This window comes from Heloderma suspectum, chromosome 2 (assembly GCF_057233095.1).
Source record: "Heloderma suspectum isolate Gila_16-S chromosome 2, 16-S_ref, whole genome shotgun sequence".
In the NCBI taxonomy this organism is placed as follows: Eukaryota; Metazoa; Chordata; class Lepidosauria; order Squamata; family Helodermatidae; genus Heloderma; species Heloderma suspectum.
The window spans coordinates 92,083,191-92,110,052 of NC_139459.1; the positions used below are offsets into that span (position 1 = coordinate 92,083,191).

Genomic DNA, 26,862 nt, shown 5'->3' on the forward strand with positions numbered 1-26,862 from the left:
TGTAAGGATAGTTTTATTTTCTTTAACAGAACATTTATCTGTGCTTACTGAAGAATGAAGTAGTTGCAGAAGAAAAAAAACAGAAACAAATGTATCTTTTACCTTCCAGATATGCAGATGTATATTTATTCCACTTATATTTTTCATAGAATACAGGCCAGGCAAAATTTGAATAGCTGTGTCCTATTTAAATAAAATTCAGTTTCATATAATGCTTTTCTAGCAATCTCCTACTAAATTTATGTCAGGAAGCTATGCAAAAAAAGATGAATTTTAAGGTTGAGTAGCAGCTTTGAACTCTTATGGGCTATTACACCAAACTGGTAGTTAGTTAGAATAAAGAAATGTGTATTTAGTAAATGTCACAATATTGTGTTAACAGGCCTTTCTAATGTTTCCAGTGTGTTACAATGTAGGTGAAAAAATATTATACTTTACTTTTCCCCCGAGACTGCAGTATATGCCTATCAAATGTTAACTTGGAATTACTCCTGTTATCAGTGGGATTCTTTCCTTTAATTTCAAAGAAGTTTGGATCATTTACTAAAGTATAAGGCTCCAGTACAGACCTGCTGAGTGTATAGCTTCACTATGTTTTGATCACAATTATCTCAGGAATGAAATATTTGTGATCACAATTTTATTTATTTATTTATTCGTTTTGTTTCATTTCTATACTGCCCAATAGCCGAAGCTCTCTGGGCGGTTCACAAAAATTAAAACCAAACAACACACAATAAAACAATTTAAAATATAATAGACCTATTGAAATTAATGGGACTTAAGTTAGTCATTCATTTCAAGGGGTCTACTCTAAGTAGGACTAACACTGGATTTAACCCTATGCGGTCAAGATTCACCTGTTTCAATGGCCTCTACAGAAAACAAGATGGTATCCACCACAATTGGCTTCTTCAATATGATGTTCAGTGTGACTGTAATCTTTCCTTTGCATAGTCCCACAGCCTGGGTTCCATTCCTTAGATGGGCATGTGTTGTGCCCCTGCCCTCTTCCAGAACATTATTCCACTTCCCCTCCCTGAAGCTTTCTTTGTTTTTCTTCAACTGTCAGAATCCCATGCCCACTGAACATGCTCAGTTCTCATTGGTCTGTTTGGGACCCCCACACACACCATTTCCACCTTAAAGATTTCTTATACTTCTGGAAAACCTTGGGCATGCTGATAGCTCTCTTGTGTATAGATGCTGCTGTTTTGGCCACATAAAGATAGGTGCTCAGACAATGAGTTCACTATTAGTGAAATAATATGGTACAAGTGAATCTAAAACCAAAGACAAATTTAGCTATTCCCAGAAGAAGAAGAAGAAATCCTGAAAACCCAATAGTTTGGGGCAAGTACTGGCCAACAGTTTGATTGGAATTACTGAGCTATACTTCCCATCAATTAAAATACAGTCACAATTATCCATAATGCTGGTCAACTCTTCACTTCCCACGTTTATTCACAAGGAAAAAATTGTGAAAAGCCATATTATCAATATTTTAAATGCTTCAAATACGCGAACTATAAATATTACCTGAAAGAAAATGGTAAAGCCTACTGGAACACTACTCTGACACTTAGACATTAGCAGTAACAATATATGTTACATTTATATTCTTAAATCAAGTGATCATTTAAATGGTAAAAAAGGGATTAAAAAATATCAAGAAGTGTATGTCATTGCTTGGGGATGTGGCAGATTTATTGTCAATGTGAAGATTAAAATCACCCACTATTAAGAATTGTGAGTATGCATCACACTCAAGTGTCAAAAAGCCTGAAAATTATGTGATCAAGAGAGTGGTTTGTAGGTAGATGCTAAATAAAAGATGAGCTGAAAACAAAAAAGACCGTGCAAAGACTTAAACAGAAACTGCTCCTGAACCCTTTGAAGACAATACTATAGTTCCAAATAGTAGACTATAAATCCCAATAGTAGATTATAGCTCATAGTAAGCTTTGAAGCATTTAGATCAGGCACCTAGAAAACCACGTAAAAACAGAATGAACAGACTCAGTGATAACATTCTTAAAATTAGAGCCTGCACAGATGCTTGATGCTTTCTGAGCACGTTCTTATTTAATTGGCAGATATAACGGAAAAAAACACAATTACTCTCTATGGTGAAACATGAGAACAGAAGAAACCCTTTAACACAGTTATACTGTTGCTTTGTGAGCAACAGCATTGTTCGCAAAGTGATGATAATGGATGCACCTAAGAGAAGAATCAGATGTTTCTAAGAGATTATGTTACCAGGCATATCTTATTGGGTTGTTTCCTGCACAAGCCTTGTTGCTACTAGTACAAGAATATATTCTGAGCACTTATGTAGAAGACATTCCAATATATAATGTCCAAATGAGTTAATACAGACCAAAATAAAGGCCACTTTTAAAAACTAGCCAATGCTAGTGAAAAAACTGCTTGTCCAATAAAAGTATAGAAAACATATTACAAGCTCAGACAGAGCAAAGTCAAATATACATTTGATTAGGAAAAATAGTTGATCTGAACCATCATTTTTACTACTACTAAGTCTTCTGTGTGATTATTCTTCGGCCTGCAATCATGTGAAGAAAGTATTGGGCTAACTGATGGCACAAATTTACACTCTGAAGCTCTCTGGGCAGTTCTCAAAAAGCATTTCCATTACTGCAGAATAGTTTTTGAAGATGCCACAATCATAGAGATTTCTGCTGAGTGTACCTGTATCCCAATATGCCTACTGTAGACAAAAATGCCCCCAAAGTACTTTATAAATTGGCCCTAAGTAATTCACAGTAGGATGGTATATATCTGAACTTTTAATTACTCTACAACATTTATTTCCAAACCTCCAGTATACATTTGGAATTTAAATCAAGGAAGCTAAAGCCAATTTACTGTGTTTTTAAAGGCATGTCTAAATCTTATCCCAATATGGATATACCCTCAAATTATAACCGTGAACATTTCTTCCCATTGGTGATTAGTGTCTCTCAAAGATAATTTCATCAGCGGGTTTATGCTCCCAATGTTAGGTCAGACTTCAGTAGCATCTCTCTTTAATTGCTCAGATATGTGGTGGACAGTACAGGCTGTATTTCCAGGTGATGATTGTCCCTCCCCCAGTCTTTGGCTAGTAGTTCCTTTTATTATGATGCCTCACTATGGTATGTCATGATACACTATACAGCAAGAAACATTTACAGGAACATCAAAAGCATTTACATTTCAAGATGAATCACCAATCCCCAGACACAGTACTGTGCACGAACAGTGTCCTAGCCTCTCAAGGAAACTGTTGTAACATAGATACATGGAACAGGATAGATTTCAGTGAAAACCTGATGTACTTTGATAATAGAGTTCAATATGACTTTTTAAAACATATGCCTTTTTTGGCCAATTAAATATTAAAGAAAATGTAAATATAATACTTCAAAATCAGAATGGATGTATTACCCTTTATCTCAATGTCTGGGGCAAAATTTAATAAGAATTATAGAGGAACCTACTAGCAGACTAAATAAAACTCCATAATCTAATCATCATTTTTCTAATGTAGTATTACATCATTAACTTTACTACAAGATTACAGTGCACCAGTATTACATTCGGAGTTGGATAATCAATGTTTCACTGGCTTTGGTAAGATGTATACAAAGATACATATATAAAAATAGAGAAATAAGAGCACATTCATCTGCCTTCTCTTCATTGTTGTCTGGGAAGGTTTAAGAGGCCTAAGGAGCAATCCTATCAAGATCAACAGTCGCCTCTGATCCCGGGGCAACCACCTATCCAGTGCAGGGCGGGAGGAGTGGTAATGAGCAGATCTCAATGCCCCAGCCCTGCTTTCACAGCTAGGCAGCCAATTTTGGCTGTCTAGCCGCGGGACCTCGGAGCATGGGAAGCGGCGGCTGGAAGACACATAGGATGTGTTGTATCAGATTTCCGACTTCCCCACCCCCGGGAACGCCCCGTTTTCACTGCTCCATGCTGCTCTTACAAGCGCGGAGCATGTGGCCGATCCACACTGCCTACGAGGTGGCGCGGGAGGGGGTGGGGTCACTGACTAGCGGCCATAGGATTGCGCTTTATGTCTAAACAACAACTGAATATGTATGTTACAGATAAATTATGCAACCCGGTTATATTTTAGGATCAAAACCCCAGGCTGTTACATATTCACTCCAAAAAGCATGGACATTGTAAATGAAGTCACCTGCCTTAACATGTGCACCATATAAGCTGTTAAGATGTTGCACTGTCACACATAATGCACTCTTACAAATCAGGAATCAGGGCCCCTTGAATTTTCAGCCCAAATTCTCTTGCTTTGGGAGCAACACTGAAGCTGGCATCAGTGCTAGATAAATGTTTAATAAGTATTTGGTTACATGTTAAAATGAAAAACATGAGAAATCCACTGGAAAGACTGGATGCAACAGCAGTGCAAATTTGGAAATAAATCCTATTGCCATTTGCAAATCACTGTGAGATAATACAATGGAAAAGTATCTTTGGGACTTGGAGGAGGGATAAGAGGGTGCAGAATACCTCACTCACCAGAGACAGAGAGTGGAATGGGTGAAATGACAGGGAGAAGGCTACAAAGATTGGGTAAAGCAGCAAGGAACTCGGTGGAATGAAATGATGAATGCCATGCCAAATGGGTAGAATGGCTAACTTACTGGCAAAAAGTGATTTATTTAGTACAAGTATATCCTGTCTTTCTTCCATCATGGAATTCAAGGCACTGACCACACCCAAACTTATTAGCTTCAGCAGGGGCTTCATCATGTGCCCTGGGACCTGACTAGGAGAGATAGACTGTGGTGAGTTCTTGCAGCTCTACAGTATCGTCATTTGACATGGTATACAACAGCCTTCCCCAACCTGGTGTCCTCCAGATGTGTTGGACTGCAACTCCCATCATTCCCAAATTGGGGAAGGCTGGAATACAGTAACATTTTCTTGGACATCAACAGTTATTTCAGGCTACCAACATGTATACACTGTTCACTGGCATCTAATAATAAAACAGTAAAATTAAATACCTTTTACGTTTCTACTGCTGACTTCTCAACAGATGCACCAACGGACATTCACTTGCTGTAAACAGAAATTATCCCTGACTGAAAAGTGTGTCAGGTGCTCATTCTAGCCCACAAAGAAGAGATACAGTTTTGGTGTTATTGCAACTGCACACCCTGCTTTTTCAGACGTATCAGAGCTCTACGGCAGTTGCACCTCTTGGTCATTTAAGGCTGGGTGAAGTAGCTGTGATATTGCTGTGGTCCTTCTTTTCACCTGGATAAAAGAATGTGATTATATTATTCCAGTCAACTCTCTCACCCTTAAAGGAACAGGAGATGCAGCTGGGCTCTGTTCTTTTTGGCTGGGGAAAGAGTGCTGCTATCCAATTGTAATACCTCCCTTTTTGGTGGCATGGAGAAAATGAAGTGGTGGTGGTGGGGATCTGTGGGCTCTAGCAGAATTACAAATATTTCTGCACATTCAGTGCCACATTGATAGTGTGGTAGTGAAAAGGTGCAACCAAGTGATTGTATTGAGGGAAAGGCAGTAATTCAGTGGCAGAGCAAATGCTTTGCATGCAGAAGGTCCTAGGTTCAATCCCTCGCATCTTCAAATATGGCTGGGAAAGTCTCCTGTCTGAAACCCTGACAGCACCTCTGTTAGTCGAGGTTTCAGACAGGAGTGGGCAACTTGTGGCCTTCCAGATGTTTTGGCCTACAACTCCCATCAGCCCTAGCCAGCATAGCCAATGGTGGCAGAAGATGGCTTTTATAGGCCAAAATATCCAAAGGGCCGTAAGTGGCCCACTTGTGGTCTAGACAATACTGAGTTAGAGGGGCCAATGGTCTGACTTGTTTATTTTCCTTTGAAATCTCTAGTGATTCTTTAACAAAGAAGTAACGTTTGGGGCATACCTACAATTAACATTTTGGCAGCCCTATTACTAACCTTGAAAAATTATTGGTGAGTTTATATATCCTCCCTTAAAGGCAGCCTAGAAATAATTCTAGATGAATAGGTCTGATATCTTACTGTAGCAGACATATGGAATGAAGTTTGTGTTGTTTTCTCAAACATCCATATAAAAAAATGTTTAATATGAAGGTATTTATTATCTTTATTATATCCTGTTTTTCTGTTAACACCATCCAAAGTGGCTTACAAGAGAAAAACACCCCCCGCCCCCCCAAACACCATAAAATCTACAAAGTACAAAATAACTAAGAATAATAAAAGCAAAGCAAATAAAAACAGAACAGTGCCTAAAAGCATCAGATAGTTATATACTGAATACATGTTGAAATAAAAAGTGGTCTTCGATAGGTGACTAAAAATATACAAAGAAGAAAGTTGGCAAATTTCCACAGGGATGTAAAGAAATGGTCTCTCTGAAGTTCATAACCAAATGTTGTAAGTTAACCACAACCAGAATTATACATGCTATTAAAGTATTTGCTTTTTTTAAAAGCTACTAAATCTATAAAATTATTTGAGAGAGTGCCTCAAACATTACGAGAAATTCTTAAGTGTAAACTAAAGTATTCATGCAGAAGGGAGGAGGCATAGGGCAATGTTGAGCCAGGAGAACTGGAACTGGGATCTATGAAGAGAGACAAGGAGCTGAGAAAAGGTGTTTCCCAGAGCCTCCTGTGTGGATTGCGCCTGGATCCTGGCAGCAGCCAGACTACTGCCTTACTCTCACCACCACTGAGGCAGGTTACCTGAAGAAGAATCTGCTATTCTTGGGCTACCAGGGCAGCTAGCAAGAAGGAGGTTCTTCTACAGATACGAGACTGGCTGGGGAATGCTGGGAGTTGTAGGACTTCTTCTGACTAAACATTCACAGAATTATGCCCCAAACATGATGGGTTGGATCCAGACTTGGTCATATTTAAGTCCAATTGGTTTCAACGGGTCTACGCAAAGTATGGCCAGATCTGGATCCAACCCGATTATCTGCTGCACCCAGGTTGGTCCCTTCTGATTCCGCGGTCTGTCAGATGACTCAAGGAATTCATGATGCTTCACAAATCACTATAAATGCTCAAAACTTGCTCTAGGTCTTTATTCGGAGCAACTCAGCTGCTTTGGTTGGATCAAGCTACCTGCCAATATATACCTTCGTTCCTGCTGATTTCTCCTTGCTTCCACAAATGGCTCACCCACCATGCAGGTATAGTCTGCCTTTATGTGACAGGAATTGCTGCATTATTCTGGTCCACATGTTACAATTCTGTTGTGACTCAGGAACCATCTGCCTCCCATGCGTGTTTCTATAACCTACAGCGGTCTGTTGCTCTAAGACAGCCTTCCCAAACCTGGTGCCCTCTGGATATTTTGGATTGCAATTCCCAGCATTCCTGACCATTGGACATGCTTGCAGGGGCTGATAGGAGGTGAAGTTCTAAACATCTGGAAGGTGCCAGGTCAGGGAAGGCTGCTTTACCTTTTTAACCTAGAGATTCTTATGAGCAAAGAGATTCCTAGAGATTCCCACCCCCACCCCATTACATTTCTAAAATTAAAGCTGATGAATGCACAATCCTTAGAATACTCAACTGGAAGCTACTGTTCATTATTGTGGCTATGCAGTTAGCTATTGCCCCTATTGAAGGTTACATACACAGAGCACAGTATGGCTATAACATAACCATAATATGCTCCACACTGAAAGCAAAGTTGCTTACTCTAATCATTGATATATGGACTGGTATATAAACAAAAAAGCTGACCAAGTGTTACATTTAAGTTCATCAAATAAGAAACATAATAATACCCTGTAGGACAAGCAATACTGTTTTCTGCTATCAAGGTAATTATTACTGGGAGGTGGGGGGAAATGGCCTGACATGAATGTCATTCTTGTCAAGCGGTAGGCAAACTGTTTGGAGCATGGTTACAGGAGAATTCAAACAGCTGTCCATTCTGGGTCAAATTACACCAAGATTTTACGGACAGAAATCTATAAACAAAAGCAGCCATCACAAGTTACAGACCCCCCACCCCACAATAACTTAGATAAGAATTTGTATCTCAGAATCCAAATAAAAAAAAGATATGCTCTAAATGCAAAAAAAAAATTGAATCATTTTATGGCTATATTTTTTAACTAACTCGCTGGATCGTCACCTTGTTATGGTAAGTGGGCTTGTGTGTTCCAATGAACCCTGTGAGCGAAGCTGTCAGGAGTTATGTACTCCCAGCAGGGACACCCATGGCGGTAAGGTCAAGGAGGAGGAACCAGACAAAGAACGATCCAAGAAAGTCCTCAATGCCAGAACAGGCAGAAGATAACAAGATGTATGTTACAATGGCTGTGAAGGCGGATGAAGGCTATAACAGATAAAGGACTACCAACTGTCATGTTATTCATGCCATTGGATTAGAACCTTTTTCTGTGAAGACTGTGTGTTGATCATTGTGCGCTGATCTCCACACATAAAACAAATTCACGCAGAGGCGTCTTCCAATCGACCTAACCAATCAAAAGTCCCATGGAGATTGGCGAATGGCAACGGGGGCAAGACTGTGAAATCCGGAAGCCCCTAGTCAACGGGGGACCGGCACATGGGCGGTAGATACAGATTCAGTCGTCCTGACTCAAAGACCGAGGCAGTTGAGTAGTTCGGCAGCTGTATCCACAACTGAGCAGTCCTATTTAGGATCCACTCTGCTCACCCCATATGGGGAGGAGGCTAGGAAAGGTGCCCTAAACATAGTCTGCCTCACTCCTCCCTGACTGGATTACCATGTCCAGTGGGGTCACCACTTAGCGGTCACAAAAGACAAATGAACTTTGGAACATGGAATATATGGACACTGCTGGACAATACAGATAGTGAACGCCCTGAACGTAGGACTGCTATCACTGCAAGGGAGCTGAGACGTTTTAACATTGATATAGCAGCACTCCAAGAAACCTGAAGGACAGGAGAGGGACAACTGAAGGAAGAAAAAGGAGGTTATACCTTCTTCTGGAAAGGACTGCCTGAACAAGAACAACGAATACATGGAATAGGCTTTGCTATTAAAAATGATCTTATGAAGCTCTTGTCAGAAGTTCCTACTGGCATTAACGAACGACTCTCAACCCTTCGAATAAAACTCGCCAAAAACCAGCAGGCACCTATTTTAAGTGCCTATGCACCAACATTAGATGCTGATGAAGACATCGAAGAAAATTTTTACTCCCAGCTGGACACCATCTTATCAAAGATACCTAAGGAGGATAAAATTATCCTCCTGGGCGATTTCAATGCAAGAGTTGGGCGTGATTTTGATTTGTGGCTGGGGATCATTGGGAAAGAAGGAGTTGACAATAGTAACCAGAATGGAATTTTACTTCTGACTAAATGTGCAGAGCATAATCTTGTTATTACCAACACACTCTTTTGCCAGAAAAATAAATTTAAAACATCATGGGAGCATCCTCGGTCAAAGCACTGGCATCTCTTAGACTATGTAATTGTCCGTGCCAGAAATCGTTGTGATGTACTCCTCATTAGAGCCATGATGAGAGCTGACGACTGCTGGATAGACTACCGATTAATTCGTTCTACGATGGCCATTAAGATTGTCCCTCAACGTAGGCTCCAAGGAAGAAAACTAAGATGTAAAATCAACACCCAAGCCCTTCAAGCTCCTATTAAGCGAGCCTGCTTTCAAACAACTCTCAAGGAACATCTACCTATGGAAACCCCTGAAAACGTCGAAGAACACTGGAATAAACTGAAGACCTCCATTATCGCAGCCTGTGAACAAACTATCGGATACCAAACTAAGAAACATCAGGATTGGTTTGATGAGAATGATAGGGAAACTGAACATATTATTGATAAGAAAAGGAAAGCCTTCCAAATATGGCAAAAAGACATCAACTGTGCCGCTAAGAAAAAAATCCACGCCAGTGCAAAGGCTGAGGTCCAAAGAAAAACTGGCGAACTTAAGAACACCTGGTGGATAAAGAAAGCTCAAGAAATCCAGCATCTTGCAGATGTACATGATGCACAGGGCTTTTTTAATGCCACAAAGGCCATCTACAGACCAACAAATCATGGTACAAACCCCTTACGCTCAATAGATGGTGCCAAACTTCTAAAGGACAAAGAGTCTATTGCACTGCGTTGGAAAGAGCATGATCACAACCTCCTTAACCATAACTCTATTGTGGCTGATGAGGTCTTCTCGCAAATTCCACAAAAACAAACCAGAAGTGAGCTTGCAGTATCCCCGAGTTTGGAGGAAGTCAGTAAAGCCATCAATCAAATGAAAAATAACAAAGCTAGTGGACCCAATGAGATCTCTGCTGAATTTTTAAAGAAGGTGGGCCTGAAGCTACACAACAGCTTCACAAGCTCATAGAAAAAATCTGGATGAGGGAGGAGATCCCAGCAGACTTCAGGGATGCCATAATTATCACTCTCTTCAAAAAGGGCGATTGTGGAAACTATCGATGCATCTCCCTTCTAGCTACAGCAGGCAGAATCCTGGCAAGGATCCTTGCAGACCGCCTTTTATCTATCTCAGAAGATATCCTCCCTGAATCCCAAAATGTCTTCCGCCCCCCCAGGGGGACAGTGGATATGACCTTCACCGCACAACAGCTCCAAGAAAAATGCAGGGAGCAAAACCAACCTTTGTACATGGCATTTATTGATCTGACTAAGGCCTTCGACACTGTAAACCGAACTGCTCTCTGGACCATCCTTCTGAAAAATGGATGTCCTAATAAATTTGTGAACATCTTGCGGCTCCTCCATGACGACAACAATTCTGGATAACAAGTGATCCATTTAAAGTGGGATCAAGGCGTTAAACAGGGATGCGTTATTGCTCCAACCTTATTCGTTATCTTTATTGCTATGATTCTACACCTTGTTGAAGGGAAACTTCCCACTGGTGTAGAAATCATTAGGGATGTCAGAGAATCCCGCCACGGATCTCGGTGAGGCAGAATGCCAGTGCATTCGGCCCCCCAAACTCCATGGCGGAACGGCCTGCCACCCCCTGCCCCCCCGCGGATCCCCCCCGGGATGAGACTTACCTGGGGCGGATGTTCCGGACGGAGGCAGCTCCAGCGGCGGCTGCGGCTGGTCTTCCGACCAGCTGCCGCCGCCATTTGCAGTCTGTTTTGGCTTCCCCCCCCCCCATTCGTGATACGCTATGTAAAGACTTACGTAGCCTATCACATCTGGGTTAAAAAAAAAAAATGTACGCAAATGGCGGCGGCTATGGCCGCCGCCATTTGCATTCCTTATTTTTGGCCATCTTAGTCTACGTAAATATTTACGTAGATTAAAATGGTGAAAATAAGGGGGAACGCAAATAGCGTAGTGGACGCTATTTGCGTTCCCTCTTATTTTCGCCGTCTTAGTCTACATAAATATTTACGTACACTAAGACGGCCAAAAATAAGGAACTAAAATGGCGGCGGCCATAGCCACCGCCATTTGCGTATGCGTTTGTTTTTAACCCAGATGTGATAGGCTACATAAGTCTTTATGTAGCCTATCACAGCTGAATTCAGCGATGCAAACGGCGGCGGCTACGGCCACCGCCATTTGCATCTCTGCTAGCCAGCAGCCGGATGTCCAGCTGCTGGCGGAGCTGGCCGGCAGCTCCAGAGAATCCCTGCAAAGCGGAGCTGGCTGGCCAGGATTCCGGGGGGAGGATTCCGGGGGGAGGGACGGCGCGCCTCCCCCCCCCCCGAGAAACCCGGCAGAGCCAGGTAAGCGGGGTTTCGTACACCCCTAGAAATCATATATCGAACAGACGGAAAACTTTTTAATCTCAGTAGGCTAAAAGCAAAAATTAAACTAATTACAACCTCTGTCATAGAACTTCAATATGCTGATGATAACATAATCTGCGCACATTCAGAGGAAGATCTCCAAACTATCCTAAACATCTTCACAGAAGCATATGAAAAGCTCAGCCTCTAGCTTAACATCAAAAAAACCAAAGTGCTTTACCAGCAAGCACAACCCAATCCCTCTATAGTGCCATCAATCCAGCTTAACGGTGTGATGCTGGAAAATGTTGATCACTTTTCTTATCTTGGCAGCCATCTCTCCACAAAAGCTGACATCGACGCTGAAATTCAGCATCGCCTGAGCTCTGCGAATGTAGCATTCTCCCGAATGAAGCGTAGAGTGTTCGAGGATCGGGACATTTGCAGGGAGACGAAAATGCTTGTTTACAAAGCCCTTGTACTACCGACCTTGCTGTATGCCTGTGAAACATGGACCATCTATAAAAGCCACTTCCAACTTCTCGAAAGATTCCATCAATGCTGCCTCCGAAAAATTCTGCAAATAACTTGGGAAGACAGATGGACTAATGTCAGCATACTGGAAGAAGCAAAGATCACCAGCGTTGAAACAATGATTCTCCAACATCAACTTCTCTGGACCGGCCATGTTGTTCGAATGCCTGATCATCGTCTCCCGAAGCAGCTACTTTATTCCCAACTTATGAATGGAAAACGGAATATTGGTGGACAGCAAAAGAGATTTAAAGATGTTCTCAAAGCTAATCTAAAAAAATGTAACGTAAGTGTTGAGAACTGGGAAGCTCTAACCCATGAGCGTTCCAACTGGAGGTCAGCTATATTGAAGGCACTATGGACTTTCAAGAAGCACGAGTACAGGGCGAAAGGGAGAAACGAGCTCAACAGAAGGCACGTCAAGCAAACCCTCACCGTGACCGCCTTCCACCTGGAAACCTATGTCCTCACTGTAGGAGGCTGTGTGGATCCAGAACTGGCCTTCACAGCCACCTGCAGACCTACTGTTAAGACTCTACTCTTGGAAGACAATCTTACTTGGTCACGAGTGATCACCATGATGATGATGATGATATTTTTTAAATGAACATCTCAACCAACTAAACTATTTCATAGGTTCCATGATCAACATATCCCAAAACAAATTATCTGAAGCTTGGGTTACTTTTCATACAGATATACATAACTATTACATTGTAAGATTTAGTAAATAGCTTTTATTGGATATATGAGAACAGCAGAACGTACCAGGCTTCTTCCAAAAACTCTATTATTTATTATTACAATTTAAACATAGGGTAGAAAAACTTGCACTGGAAGGTGAGGAGACCAAATGCAACGTATCCAAGAATTGCCTGATCCATCAAAGCCCAGATTTGTCCTGGCCCTGAGGAAATTATGCAGGTCCAACTCATGGGCGGGTGAGGGGCCAAATTAAGATGCCTGTAAAAGAGGTTGGAGAAACGAAGAATTTTGATAAAATGTGTAATTGGGGGCAATGGATGGTGCTTACCTGATTAAGTGTACAAAGTGGCCAAGTGTTATTTAAAAATCTCTCTTTTTTTTTACTTCTAAAAATGCCCCAGGTACACCTGCAGCAGCCCAGGGCTCTTGTCATCCCGGCTTGTATTCTGGCATGCAAAGCCCCGTTTGTGCTTGCATCAGCATGGGGTTCTTCACACACAAGGTTGCATTCTAACAATAAATTCCTAGGATTCCCATGTGACCATGCAATGTTGCATGGAGATAAGAGAGATAAAATGCAACACTGGAGTTAAAAGACCAGTTGGCCACCTCATACACTTAATAAGGAAAGCACAGCCCCCTGTCCCCCAGTCAGAAATGTTATTGAAGTTCTCTCCCGCCTTGCAAAAGAGGCAGAATAAACAATGTTTCTTTTACAGGGAGTGAAGAATTTCACGAAAGTAGGTTTGGCACAGTACTAACCACATATACAGGTGTCTGCTGCAAAAGTGAAACTGTTTGATTCCAGGTCATTCATGGTATTTTCAAATGGACAGCACCTAGCACTATTTATCAAAAGACATTGTGCAGCTATATTGGGGCTGTTCACACAACACTCTAACACATACTCAAGAGGTTGAGTGTGGGTTGCTGTTGAACCATGGGTTGTTCGATGAACTGTGGATTAGTGTGTTTTCTGAACCCAGGATATATTCCGTAGGGTGGCTTGTTAACCACCCTGAATGATCCAACAACAAATCATTGGTTCTCAAGGTGGCTTGTTCGAGAAAAATAAGCCACACTGCATGGTTAACAAGCCACCCTGCAGAAAATGTCCTGGATTCAGACAAAACACTAATCCATGGTTCAACGAACAACCCACGGTTCAACAACAACCCACACTCAACCACTGAGGGTGGGTTAGCGTGTTGTGCGAACCCAGTCATTGTCTTTTCCTCCTTAATGGTTTTTTTCTGAGAAAAAAAGACAGAAAAAACATTGGGAAAACACAAGAGGGCTACAAATGCAAGACGGCAATGTCTGGACACACACACAAACACACACCGCCCCTGTAAAACTCCATGTTTGAGGCAGGGCAAATGCACAATAAAAATCTTATCCGGAAGCATCTTCACATGGCCCGCTTATGCTGGGGCTTCTGACTTGCCTCTTAAAGAGATATAACACAGCAGTGTTAGCTTCTTTCTTTCTCTCTCTGTCTTTTTTTTTTTTAGTTTACATGATTGCAAACTAATATAATATGCAAACACTATATCCATCCCAAATTATACAGCCCTGATGAGCAACTAGTTTTGCCTGAAGGCCAATGTGAGAAGTAAGTTATGGGCAAAGGGGCCAATTCAAGTAATAATGCTGAGTAGCACTAGCACTACGTGTGCTGGTGAAGAAGATGACGTGCTGGAATGGAGAACAGTTAGATGAAAAGATCTCCTGCTCCTCACAGTTTCGCCTCCAAATTCTCCAAGCTGTTTCAAGCACCATGGAAGAAAGGGACCTTTATGCACTCTAGTTTGGCACCTGAAAGAGATCAATAATTAGTACAGGGCCACTGGTTATCGACTCCTGCTATAGGGGCTATTGGGCTGGTATGGTAACAGGAAGCCTGCATTTATTACTTAGCATAAACACATTCACGTCTGCCAAGAACAGCACTAGAAAGAAGTAATCATGAAAGAAAAGGAAGGCAAATGTTCTAAAATAAAAACAGCATATGGAAAGATATAAAAATATACATTTATACATTCTTACCTTAATAAAACAGAATATATATTCTATGAACTGTCCATATAGAGATCTAATATACAAAATGAACACATCAGTGTTTCCTATGTGTTTGATAAATTATTTCTTGATAAAAACTTTAGCACTACCTCCATTTTAATGGATGTCAAATGTTTACTTATTCCTGAAAATATGCATTAACAGTGTGTGCACTGATGTTCAGGATCGAACCAAATGGCTTTAATGAATATAAACATACATCAATATATAAACATTTTTAAAGCTTAAAATCATCCAATCTAAACAAATCCTATATGTTAGCAGTCTAGCTAAGACATTTTTGGCTTCAGTCAGTTTCCATTTCCTAGCGATATAAATCGAGAGTGATTCCATTGACTTCAGTCCAGTTGATCTGTATTTGCACCACTATAACTTAACCCAAACCAGAGTTAAGTTGGTATGGGAGGGTGTGTGTGTGTGTCTGTTCGTCTGTCAAAAGCTAGGATTTTAATTACTTGTAGTTTTGTCTGTTTACCATGATACAGTGGTGTAATCAACTTGACTCCCACCCTTTGAATGAATGAAGAAGCCATTTCAGACTGGAGGGGGCGGGGGGCGGAGTCTGAATTCTTGCTCCTCAGTCAAATCACTGGTTAAGGGCATAAGACTTTACACTGCAGAATTATGAACCAACCCTAAAGGATACAGGCAAAGAGCCATGCAGTAACTATTAGTTAAGACTGTACTGTCTACATCAGGGATAGGCAAAAGGTTGATCAAGATCTGCTGAGAGAACTCTGGATGATTTGCTATAGATCAGCAAGGATTTCTGACTCACCACTGTTTAACAACAGCAACAAAATAACTTTTGCCCCACCCTAAATTATACTGCTGAAATGAAGAAAGCTGGGGTGGGTGGGATAATTAGGAATGGATTTTTGTGTGGAAAGACTGTTATGTGAATGTTATATGCTCAGTTCTGGTACTTAAAATAAATTCCTGGGCTCAGAATTCTTTAATTCTAAGTGTATGTCTTTTGCACCAGGCTCCCCCGACCCTTGATCTGGCTACCAAAATTCAGCAGTACAACAGCAAAAAAGGGAAGTTTTTAAATAAAAGTCTGCCCTTTTTTGCTGCTGTACCACCAAATTTCAGTGGCAAATTTGGTAAGTCAGCAGTGGGGCAGCCCCCGGTGGGTTCCAGGGGTGGGTGGAATTGGCCCCCAGAAGTTGCCCACCCATGATCTAGGGGCTCTAGTAAAAAACAAAGTAGATCCCACAAGCCTGAACATCGGAATCCATGTTGCACTAGCATTCCAGACAGAAGAACAAGTGAGCACACTAATAAATGTTATCTAATAGATACAACAAAGCTGCTTACCTGTTTCCTATCCTTCAAGAACAGTGCCACACAATCACAAATGGGTGTCTAGACAAGCTGGCCACTTGGTGGGAACTCCTTCAAAGTGAGTTCAGGAGACAGAGATAGATATATATCCTGTTACTTCAACTTGCTACCAGGTAAAGGGAAGGGCTGCTCTCCAGTTCTTTAAACAGTTGCTAAAAGGTTTTCTACAAGTTATTCATATGAATAAATGAATAAAACTTCATAAATGGCAAGTTATTCATATGAATGACTTGCAGGCAACCCACCCCCTGAAACAACCTGTCAGCTGCCTTCTTTGCTCTGGTCACAGTTGCAGTTTTGAAAAGGTTTAGATCAGATTAACATTAACTCAAGTATTGCTTTCGTAGAGACTTCTACAGAATAGAGCAGCCTTCCCCAATCTGTTGCCCTCCAGATGAGTTAGACTGCAACTCCCATAATTCCCAACCAGCATGGGCACAGACTAGACTGTCTGGGGATGATGGCAGTTGTAGTCCAACATAACTGGAGAATGCTAGGTTGGATTTGGCATGTATAGAGAATGCTTTCTAAGTTGCTATATTTGACAGGCCTCTTTTTTACTAGCCTACAATGTACATAACTGTTCCACCACTGTTACAAAATGCACCTGCTTGTGGGTAACAATGTAGCAGTGCTGCTTTCTCTTCAAGTCCTGAAATCTGTTAACCCTTCTGGGCTACAGTAGTTTTCTTCTGACTTCACAGTTACCTTTTGTTTTTTCTTGACTGGGACAGAGACAGCAATGAAAGACAAGTATTAGCAGTACTGTGCTTGCACAGCTTCTAGCAGGCCACAGTAATAAGTGCCAACTCAAACAGGCTAAGAACAGCACCATTCACAGGGGAAAACTCACAATGTATGACCACTTAAGTGTTCTATGCAATATATTACTGGAAATAGCACTGTTTATTTGGCAGACAGCTGTTCAATGGAAGAACCTGCTACAAAGGTGTTTCCTGGATGAAGCTACCAGACTGAGGATTCAAAGCACAGATTATGCCCTGGTCACAGTTGCAATTTTGAAAGAGTTTAGATCAGATTAATATTAAGCAGTGCTATCATAAAGCCTTTGCCAAGCATATGGAACTCGGCCAGGTGAGACTTGGGAAAGATCTTTATATGGCCTCTCCCCACATGATCTGGCCTCAGCCTGCGAGCGCCAGCTGCCCAGTCTTGTCTTACAGCTGCCGGTCAGCTTAGATGAATGCTGGTGGCTATGGAGGGCCTGGCTAGGCAACTGCCGCAGCTCACTTCCTTTTTTGTTTAAAGTGCAGCAGCTGCAGATATGCAGTGCGGTGCCAGTGTGCACACAGGGTACCTGGCTTCAGAGGCACAGAAGGGTCCCAAGCTGCTGCTGGAGTGCAGATCTAGTGGCAGGGCTCTAGAGGTACGGCCGGGTACTAGCCTGGCCCAGCACCTGGCCAGATGGCTGCTGGCTGCGGTGGCTGGAGCAGCACTACCTCAGAGGAAGGGTATTGGTGTTTTGGTATGGCTGCCCCATACCAGTAAGGGCCTGGACAGGTGGTATGCTTGTTTCACCACCACCACCACCAACCTGCCACCTGAGACAATCTGCCACCTAAGTGTGCCTAATGGCCAGGCCGGCCCTGGAAAGATGTAATGCTCATCTTGCACCTTTGATGTAGATATGCAGGATCTAATTTAGCTACATTTGCTTAATGAAACAAAAGGTTGTTTTTGCTTCTAATTACTAGTCCTACTATTAGTACCTGCAACTAAGAGCCCACTTAGGTGGTTGAAAAAGAATACTTGGGGTGAAACCAGAAGTAGATTTTTGAATGAAAGGACCCATGAGCTTGGCTCTGGTACTGATCACAATTTCCTCGGCTGAGTATGTGCTCAGAGGGACCCTGTTCTTTAATTCTTAGCAGATGTGCCCCCCACACCCACACACACACTCATGCCTGAGCGACTACTTTGCACCTGGCTCCATTTGGCAGATCTCAGGGTCCTATTAAAATGCAAAGTAGATGCCACAAACCTGAAGTCTGCCCACCCTTGTAATAGTGTAATGTGTGTGATTCTCTGATGAGCATTGGTCATCAGATGGAGGATTATAATAAGTAGTTTGCACAGGATTCAGTGGTTATGCTCAAAAGGTTCTAATATAAATGGAGGTTCTCTCTTTATGGTTCTCTCTTTATGTCGGGTTAGGAAATGAGAAAATTGTGGGTAGTTCATCTGATTTACATTGAACAAAATATGCCTGTTCTTTCCATTCACTAGATTTAGTTAAAATGCATTTTTAAAACGATCCATTGCATTCTCTTTTAAAAAAAATTTTTTCGAAATATGAAGTGCCAGAAATCTTTTGATAAAAGTTTGAAATCCACTTAGAAACATTGCTGCAATGATCTCACAACTGAGTTCAATCACAGCAGTCTCTTTTTTTTACTGCATCATCTTTCTTTTACTTCCACCAGAAGGTAATTACTGTGTGTTCCACCCTATCATAGACTTCTGCTCAAAACACATCTGTTACACATTTATAGGCTAAGTGGTTCAGAATGCTGGTAAGGAAATATTGTGTGTTTGATGTACTCCAAATCTTGTTTTGATCCCCAATTGACAACTGAGTGGAGGGCTATTACCAGAGGTAGCAAATTTAACTTCAGGTTTTAGCTAAGAGGTAGAAATTATTCTCACAATGAAGAATGTCTATGTCCCTATAGACCGTATGAAGAAGTGTACCTCAAATCGTACTTGTTATCACTGCACACACTGTAAATGGCAACTATCCTTGAATCATTTTGTCATATTGAACGATGAAAACAGATTTCCACACTACTCTGGCTGGCCCAGAATAGAGTGTCTGGGCTTAGTGCATGATGTATTGAATGTTTAAAGATGAGTCAAACTAGTGATTGGGTAGCAGGCAAATAAAAGTCAGGAGCAACCAACCAGCTGTGATTCACACATCATAAAAACTAGTTTGAAAATCCTGTCCTGGACCAGAAAGGTGCCAATTATATGGTATGTAAAAGTAGAGAGATTAGGTAACCAGTACACAAAACAAACAAACAAAAATACTATTCATGCATTTAAAATATTTATATACCACCTTTCATCCTCTTTTGACTTCAGAGCAGTGTATACCCAATTTATATCACAGGAAAAATAAAATTAAAAAATACATATAAAATCCTTAAAACAAACAATGACATATTAAAATGCCTGGGTGAATAAAAATGTTTTCGCCAATCCTAACCTCCCTGGTGTTGATGGCTAGAGAGGTTAGGATGGAGGTTGGTATCTCTCCATTGGTGTTCTGCCCAGTGCTTCACTCATTCCCTATATCCTGTATCTTAAAGACCCGGTTGCAGTGATGGCCCATGGCATTTTCCCTCCAACTCTGCCAGGTGAAAGGGTGCAGCCCATCATATCTGATGATAAACTGGTGTCCATTGGTTATGCCTCATCACTTGAGACTAGATTAATGCTTTTGAGAACTGAAAGTTTCCACTGATGAAGAACGCAACAGCCTACACAACTGAATGAATGAATCTATAAGGATTTTTTATCAGAGCTCCAACATCTGCCCATCTCCCTGTTCTTTTCCAGGCACAATTCAAGATGCTGGTTTTAACCTAAAATACCCCCAACAGCCTATGCCAAACACAGAGGTTGTCTCCTTTCATATATTCCATTCCATTATGATCTCTGAGATCAGCCAAGGACAGCTCTTAATGAGACTTGTGGAACATGGAAAGTTGCCATATACAGAGTTAGATCATTGGTCCATCTAGCCACACTTGGTGGGTTCTTGCTCAACCATGGTGAATTTCACTCAACCATGGGTGAATTTCCCTAGGGGAGCTCTTTGTTGCCATGGCAACTGCCCTTCTGAATATTCAAGCTACAGCGGGGGCGCGCCGTAGCTTGTTGTTACATGCAAACCTGGCAAGTGTGGTTTGTTGGGATGCTTGACAAGCCACCCAGAATCCATGGGCTGTTTTAGAGTTGTGGGTGGCTTGTCAAGCACCCCAACATCCCACCCTCACTGGGTTCACATGTAACAACAAGCTACGGTGCTGCCATAGTTTGAAAATTCAAAATGGTGGCTGACACAGTAATAAGAATCTCCCTCCCTCAAGCCTTTTCAAAAGCATTGCAAAGCTGTCTCTTTGAGGCTGGCTTTTAAGGCTCAGAGTGAAGTCACCTGAGGTGGAATGATGGATTTTAATTTTAGTTAATGTGATTGGATTTCACTCTATTTTGCTAAGAGGCTTTATGCTTTTCTTACTCACCCTGAGCCCTTGAAATAAGGAAGGCTATACATATAAATTTAATATTTCCAATCCTTTCCACCCTCTCTCACAGAATAGAATAGTCACAGAATAGTAGGGTTGGAAGGGGCTTATAAGACCATTGAGTCTCAACAGACAGCCATGCCTCTCATCCACCCTACCCAACCACTCTCTCAAGTTCATGTCACCCCTTTCACTGTGGTACTTCCCTAGTGAAATTGTTCCCCAGTCCCCCAAATCCCACCCATATTAAAACCACCATAAAACTCCCCCCCAACCACTCTAGCTCTCTTGCCTTTTTATGTCTCACCTCATAACCTCCACTCTCTATGCTGATCTCACCAGTCAAAGTTCCCGATATGTATATTATGCAGGAAGCATGAACAGTTAATGCACAACTCACTCTGTTATCACCACTTCTTTGTAACATCTAAAGCCATCCTCAATTTGAAGCAGTTATATGAGTAGCTGAGAATGTATTGAGTACTAAACAGCTGAAACTGGTTTGAATGGAAGTTATTAGGTGTTTTGTATGTTTGAAGAAGAGCAACCACACTTTACAGAGCCAAAATAAGAACTTTAAAGGTTGCCTCTAGGCAAATTCTTTTAAAATCTTAGCCAGCATCTGGACTGCACTGGAGTTAATGTCCTAACTAGATATTGGCTGGATTTTCTGTATGATGAATACAACAAGGGGCCTTTGTTGTGCTCTTCACTGTGCTACTAATATATAATGAATGCTTACAAATAGTAAAAGTACTTTATACTAGAAGCAGGCTGCTGTTATCTCTTAGGTTCTTACCTATCTCTAATTATTTCTCGCGACTATTAAAATAATAATTTGCAAAGATCAAAAATCTTAGTGGACTTAGTGTCCATTTTTCACTTACAAACACCCCTCCTTGCTTCTGCCACCAACATGTTGGACCTTTAAAAGCCCACCAAGATAGCCCTATGTTGCTCTCTCCAGGAAAATACAGTGTGCCACAGGAACTGCATACTTCTCTCTTTTTTTTGTTTCATTCCTGCTTTCCAAGGACCAGTGCCCTTTAAAACAGAGAGAGAGAGGGAGAGAGAACAAGCATATATCACTGCTCTAGTGCTGTGCTGCCATTTCCCATCTAGAGAAAACATTATGCGTACAGGGGACAAGTAGGGGCAGCCTTAGCAGCTAACTCAGGCCATTGGTTGCAACTCAAAAGATCAGCCAAATGTCTGTGCTTGCATCACTCTGAGAAAAATACAAGATGTACATGTTGGTACAGCAATCATGGGGTAAAGTCTGGATCAGCCTTCCCCAACCTAGTGTTCTCCAGATGTGTTGGACTACAACTCCCATAATCTCCAGCCTAGCTGGCTGGAGAATTATGGGAGTTGTAGTCCAGCACATCTGGAGAACACCATTGAGGGAGGTTGGTCTGGATCCAGAAAAGCAAAAGGAGTTTTCACTGTCATTTCTGAAGTATGGCATAGGAACGCAAGAACATCAGAAGCTGCCTTATACTGAGTCAGAGCATTGGTCCATCTAGCCCAGTATTTTCAACACTAACTGGCAGCAGTTCTCCAGAGTTTCAGACAGGTATTTTTCCAACCCTACCTGGAGATGCCAGGGACTGTACCTGGATTTTCTGCATGCAAAGCAGGTGCTCTACCACTGAGATATGGCTCCTCCCTGAACTTTCCTCTAAGCTTCACATCTTCGAAACTTCAAAGAACATGCCTGAATTAGAAAAAAAAATTGCGGAGAAGCCACAATTCTTCGAAGATAATGCCTTAATTTAAAAAAAAAAAAAGCCGAAGCAGGGGAAAGAAGGGGGTAAAGCTTAGTCTCATTTGAAGGGATAGAACAACCCCCTGCTCGCTGCAGGAAGCCTGATTCCCAGGCGGTCGCTCATCCAACTACTGACCGGGCCAACGTGAAGCTTCGAAACTTCGAAGATGCCAGCAGCCCCCTCCCAAAACACAAGCGCTGGGTGCCGCTACCACTGCCCCTCTTCCTCGCGCCGGCTGTCAAGGGCTGACATGGGGAAAAGAGCATTGGCAGACACCCCCCATCCACTTGTCCTGGCCTCCAGCAGGTGTGGGGGGAGAAGAGGATAGGTGCCTCCTTCTTCCCTCCAGCCCCACCTGCTACAGTGGCGGTGGCAAGGGACAAGCTGGTCATTTTCCCAAGGCCAGGAAAACATGGGGAAAACAACAAGCCTCTCCCGTGCCACTGCCGCGCAGTGGCTGTGGAATCAGCAGAAACAGGAAGAGTTTCTGATCTTCAAATGAGAGCCGCCGTCTTTAAGAGCAGGAAAACAGCACAGTGCTCAAGCATGAACCGAGCTCACGCATTCGATGAAGCACCGCAACGGAGAAAATGGCTGAGTGTGGATAATCACGTTTTAATGCAAGAGCGTTTAACCCAATAAGACACTGAATTCGTTGCGATAGCGGGCACAATGTAGATCGGCCCTCAGACAATGGTAATTATGAAGGTTAAGGCTACAATCCTATACACACTGTCTTGGGAGTACGTGCTGTTGAATTCAATGGGCTTAGTTCTAAGTAGTGCACTGTGTGTCACAAGCAGTTTTCCTGAAGGGAGAATTAACTAAGCCAATTTTAAAAGAAATGGGGTGAGGCATCTTTCTTTAAAGTCCAACAAATACACAATACTGCAGCGCTGGAGAGCCTTGGGGTGGGGTGGGGTCTCAAATTGCCAATTTGAAATTGGTCTGCAGCACATAGCAAAAGAGAGTGAGAGAGGCCTAAACAGAGATAAATCCACTTACGGTACATATGCACAGGAGGTTTATGTGCTTCCAATGCTGGGCAAGCCCTGTGGAAATAAGTATGACGCAGAGTACGAGAACAAGAGCGAGTGATGGAAACCACAACTGCAGAGTTGCAACCCACTGTTCTGCTCACTGGAAAAGAACCACTAGATGATGGCAGCGCTAACCTAAGCATCATCAAAATTAGCCCCCCCCCCCCCAGTTTCTATTGAAGGTCCGGAAGCAGGAGTGGTTGCCTCTTATTATTTTTTTTAATAAGTAATCAGGATTCTCTTTCCATATGAAAGCCCATGGCAAATTAAAAGCATAAGGTGATGATACATACAAGGCATATAAGTAAGATTTCAAAGGAGGGTTTTTCTTAAAAAGGCGTCGGCAGGTCTTGAAAGAAAATGCTGCTGAATCTGCAGTGGCGGCTGCTGGAAAATACAACCTCAAGCCTCTAATTAAGCTGTTCTGCAAAAGAAGTACCATCATTTCTTCCTACTCTGAAATGTGGGATAACCACCCCCCTCAAATAAGAGATGGTACTTTGGCACATTAAAAATGAAGTAGCTACAAGGCTAATGAGGAACAGCCTTGCCAATGTACATGGGAACACATACACATATATACACACACAACTATTCCAAAACTGAAGATAATGACTGAAAAATTATGGCTGTTTCCTTTCTTGGCAGACATTAGTACAATGAGAATTCTCAGAACAGCAGCCCTTTTGTGCCAGCATGCTGTGTTATGTTTATACTATTGCAGATTCGCCAGATGATTACATACATATATACATAGCAAAGCATCCTTTCTCCATTGACATAATACGTAAAGTAGTAAAGCAGCTCTGGAACACAGGGCTGTATCTGAACTGAAATCACTCCATTGTTACAATAAGGATTTACAGGAATGTAATGTATAGAATATTCTGCACAATTAAGCTGAAGGACCGATGCCATTATAATTATTATACCTTTAACTTATACTCAGTGTCAAAAAGTGGTCAAACGTGTAAGTAGGTGACTATATCTTTACATGGATTTTAACAGAACAAGCAATTATAAGTGTCCTTAATTTCATATTGTCCTTGTAACTGAGACATAGACAATTTGGAGACATTCGAATACGCTCCCTGCCCCCCATATTTACTTGTACAAAAGGGTGCATTCACATGTACTTTTCTTTGAATTTAATTGAGTTTTACTCCTGCTGTAATTATTTCACTTTAGTTTCATTCATATACTCATTTCTACTTTAATTATTCCCCACTTGCACTATATTCTAAAAACACTTCATGATACAAATGGCTATTATTTTGTCTGAACCAGTAAGATATTAACTTGAACAAATACTGTATACAAAGACGAAGGCAAGTCAAATCAGATCACAATTTGAAGGGTTTTCACCGCCCCTATAATCCACAAGGAGTACTTAAAAAGTCTTACTGTTTTCCCTAAAGGAAACAAACCTATTAGCAACCATTAGTCTGTTCAGAGACTTTAACCCTACTTCCCTATGTGTGCAATGACATAAGTCAATTTTATCATGGTTATTCAACTAAACCAGTGATCAGCTGGAGGGGTAACTCCTTATTTACAAAACAGTGCTATTAATAATTTTTCAGCTGCTAAAACTTGGAAAAACTCAAAGAGTGTTTTCTCAGGACATAACTTTTCAAATAACTCTATACCATCGCTAACCACATTGGTATTAAAACCTCTGAATCTCTTTAGTAAGTATGCATACAATCCCTCCACATACATAAATATCCTCTCTGCCCTTATTACATCTCTACTGGGAATGTCTATTTTGTGCTCCTTTTACAGCATTCCCTGAATAGCCCTTTTGTGTCTGCAGAGCCCAAGAAACATAGCTGCTGGTCTATGTGAATCATTTGTATCATCCATTAATGGTACAGATAGATTCCTCCAGGATGCTCAGAATCAGAGCTGGACCTCTTTCACTTAACAGGCCCACCGCCCCCAGACAGCACCTCCTTGTAAGGTTGTCATTGGTGGCCTTCTGTTTTACATATGCTCCCATAAATCAGCTAGCACAGCACACTATGAACACCAGTGAAATAGTTAAGAACTATCTGTGCTGTTCTACTGATAGAAGATATTGCTAGGAGAGATATTCCAAATAGTAGTTATTGCCATTGCTGCTTAACAATGGACATGTATTGAAGAAGGCAGCCATCTCTACCTTAACATGGCCATGACCATCAAAAACACCTTGGAAGTAGTTTATATTTCCAGTTTGCAAATGTCAACAGCTGAGTCATGGCATACTACCAATGGCCTGGCATCTACCAAAGCACAGCAGTTATGACAAATGAAGATGGGATCTTGAGTAAATATGCACAGAAAACTAGAAAAATATCCTTACCTGGCCATTCCAAGACTGGAAAAGTTGGACGGGACAATCAAGACATCAAGCCTGGAAAAGGGATGGGTACCCAGCAGATTATAAGCAGCTGAGAGACACTGAGGAATCAGCTGGAGTAGAATCTCTTCACCAGATTTCATAAGGCACAGGGGAGCAAAGACACGATGAGGAATAACCACCTGGGAAGCAGCATCAGGATCTTGAAAACGGCACAGATACGGCACATGACCGCAAGCTTGTCCCAACAACCTGACAGGGCCAAATAATAATTTGATTTTGCTTTGATGTTTTTTAACAAAGTTCTGAACACACTAACATAACTCAGCTATGGATGGCCTTGTTGTTTGGGTTTTATTACCGCACCGCAGCAGTGACCCATTTGGATCAGGAAAACAATTTATTTCCTTTCATGTGGGAGAGAAGGGACTTTCTCAACTATTGATAGGAAATTGGTTTGCATGGAGATAACAGTGTTCTTGAGAAGGCTTAGTATAAGGCATCCTTCCACAACCTGGCACAAACATGTTGGATTGCAGCTCCTATCACTCCTAGTCAGTATGGCCATGCTGACCTGGAATGATGGGAGTTGCAGTCCAACAAATCTGAAGGGCACCAGATTGGGGAAGGCTGATACAAGGATTAGGATTCTGCTAACATTCATGAGCTACCTGATGGACATATTTCAATTGCTGAGATAATATTTCCCCATCATGTCACGCTGATTTAGTGACAAATAGCTTGGCTGACTTGCTTGAATCTAGAGCTAATTACTCTGCAGGAATCTTTCTGCTACACAGCTAGCTTCCAGATACTGTCACACTTACCTCCCTGCTACCTTGGAAAATGTGTCTTTATAGTTTCATTTTTTAAAAAAATACAAAAAAACCAGAACTGGGATGAAAGCAGTGAAATGCCCAAGGCCATTCAATATTTCTGGGTGCTTCCAGAAAGATGGCTCCTATGCTACCAATTAAAAAGACATGGTGCAGCTATTTGGTAAGAAAAA

The 26,862-nt window shown here is 41.7% G+C and overlaps 1 protein-coding gene across 21 annotated transcripts in view; it reads right to left on the reverse strand.

The window, feature by feature from the left end:
* Positions 1 to 26,862, reverse strand: part of AOPEP (aminopeptidase O (putative)) — a 237,667-nt gene that overhangs the window by 179,851 nt on the left and 30,954 nt on the right. For all 21 annotated transcript variants that reach the window (XM_084834121.1, XM_084834128.1, XM_084834117.1 and 18 more), the window contains one exon: positions 25,857 to 26,105. In XM_084834121.1, coding sequence (XP_084690247.1) covers positions 25,857 to 26,105 — 249 coding nt within the window. The remainder of the gene's footprint in view (positions 1 to 25,856; positions 26,106 to 26,862) is intronic.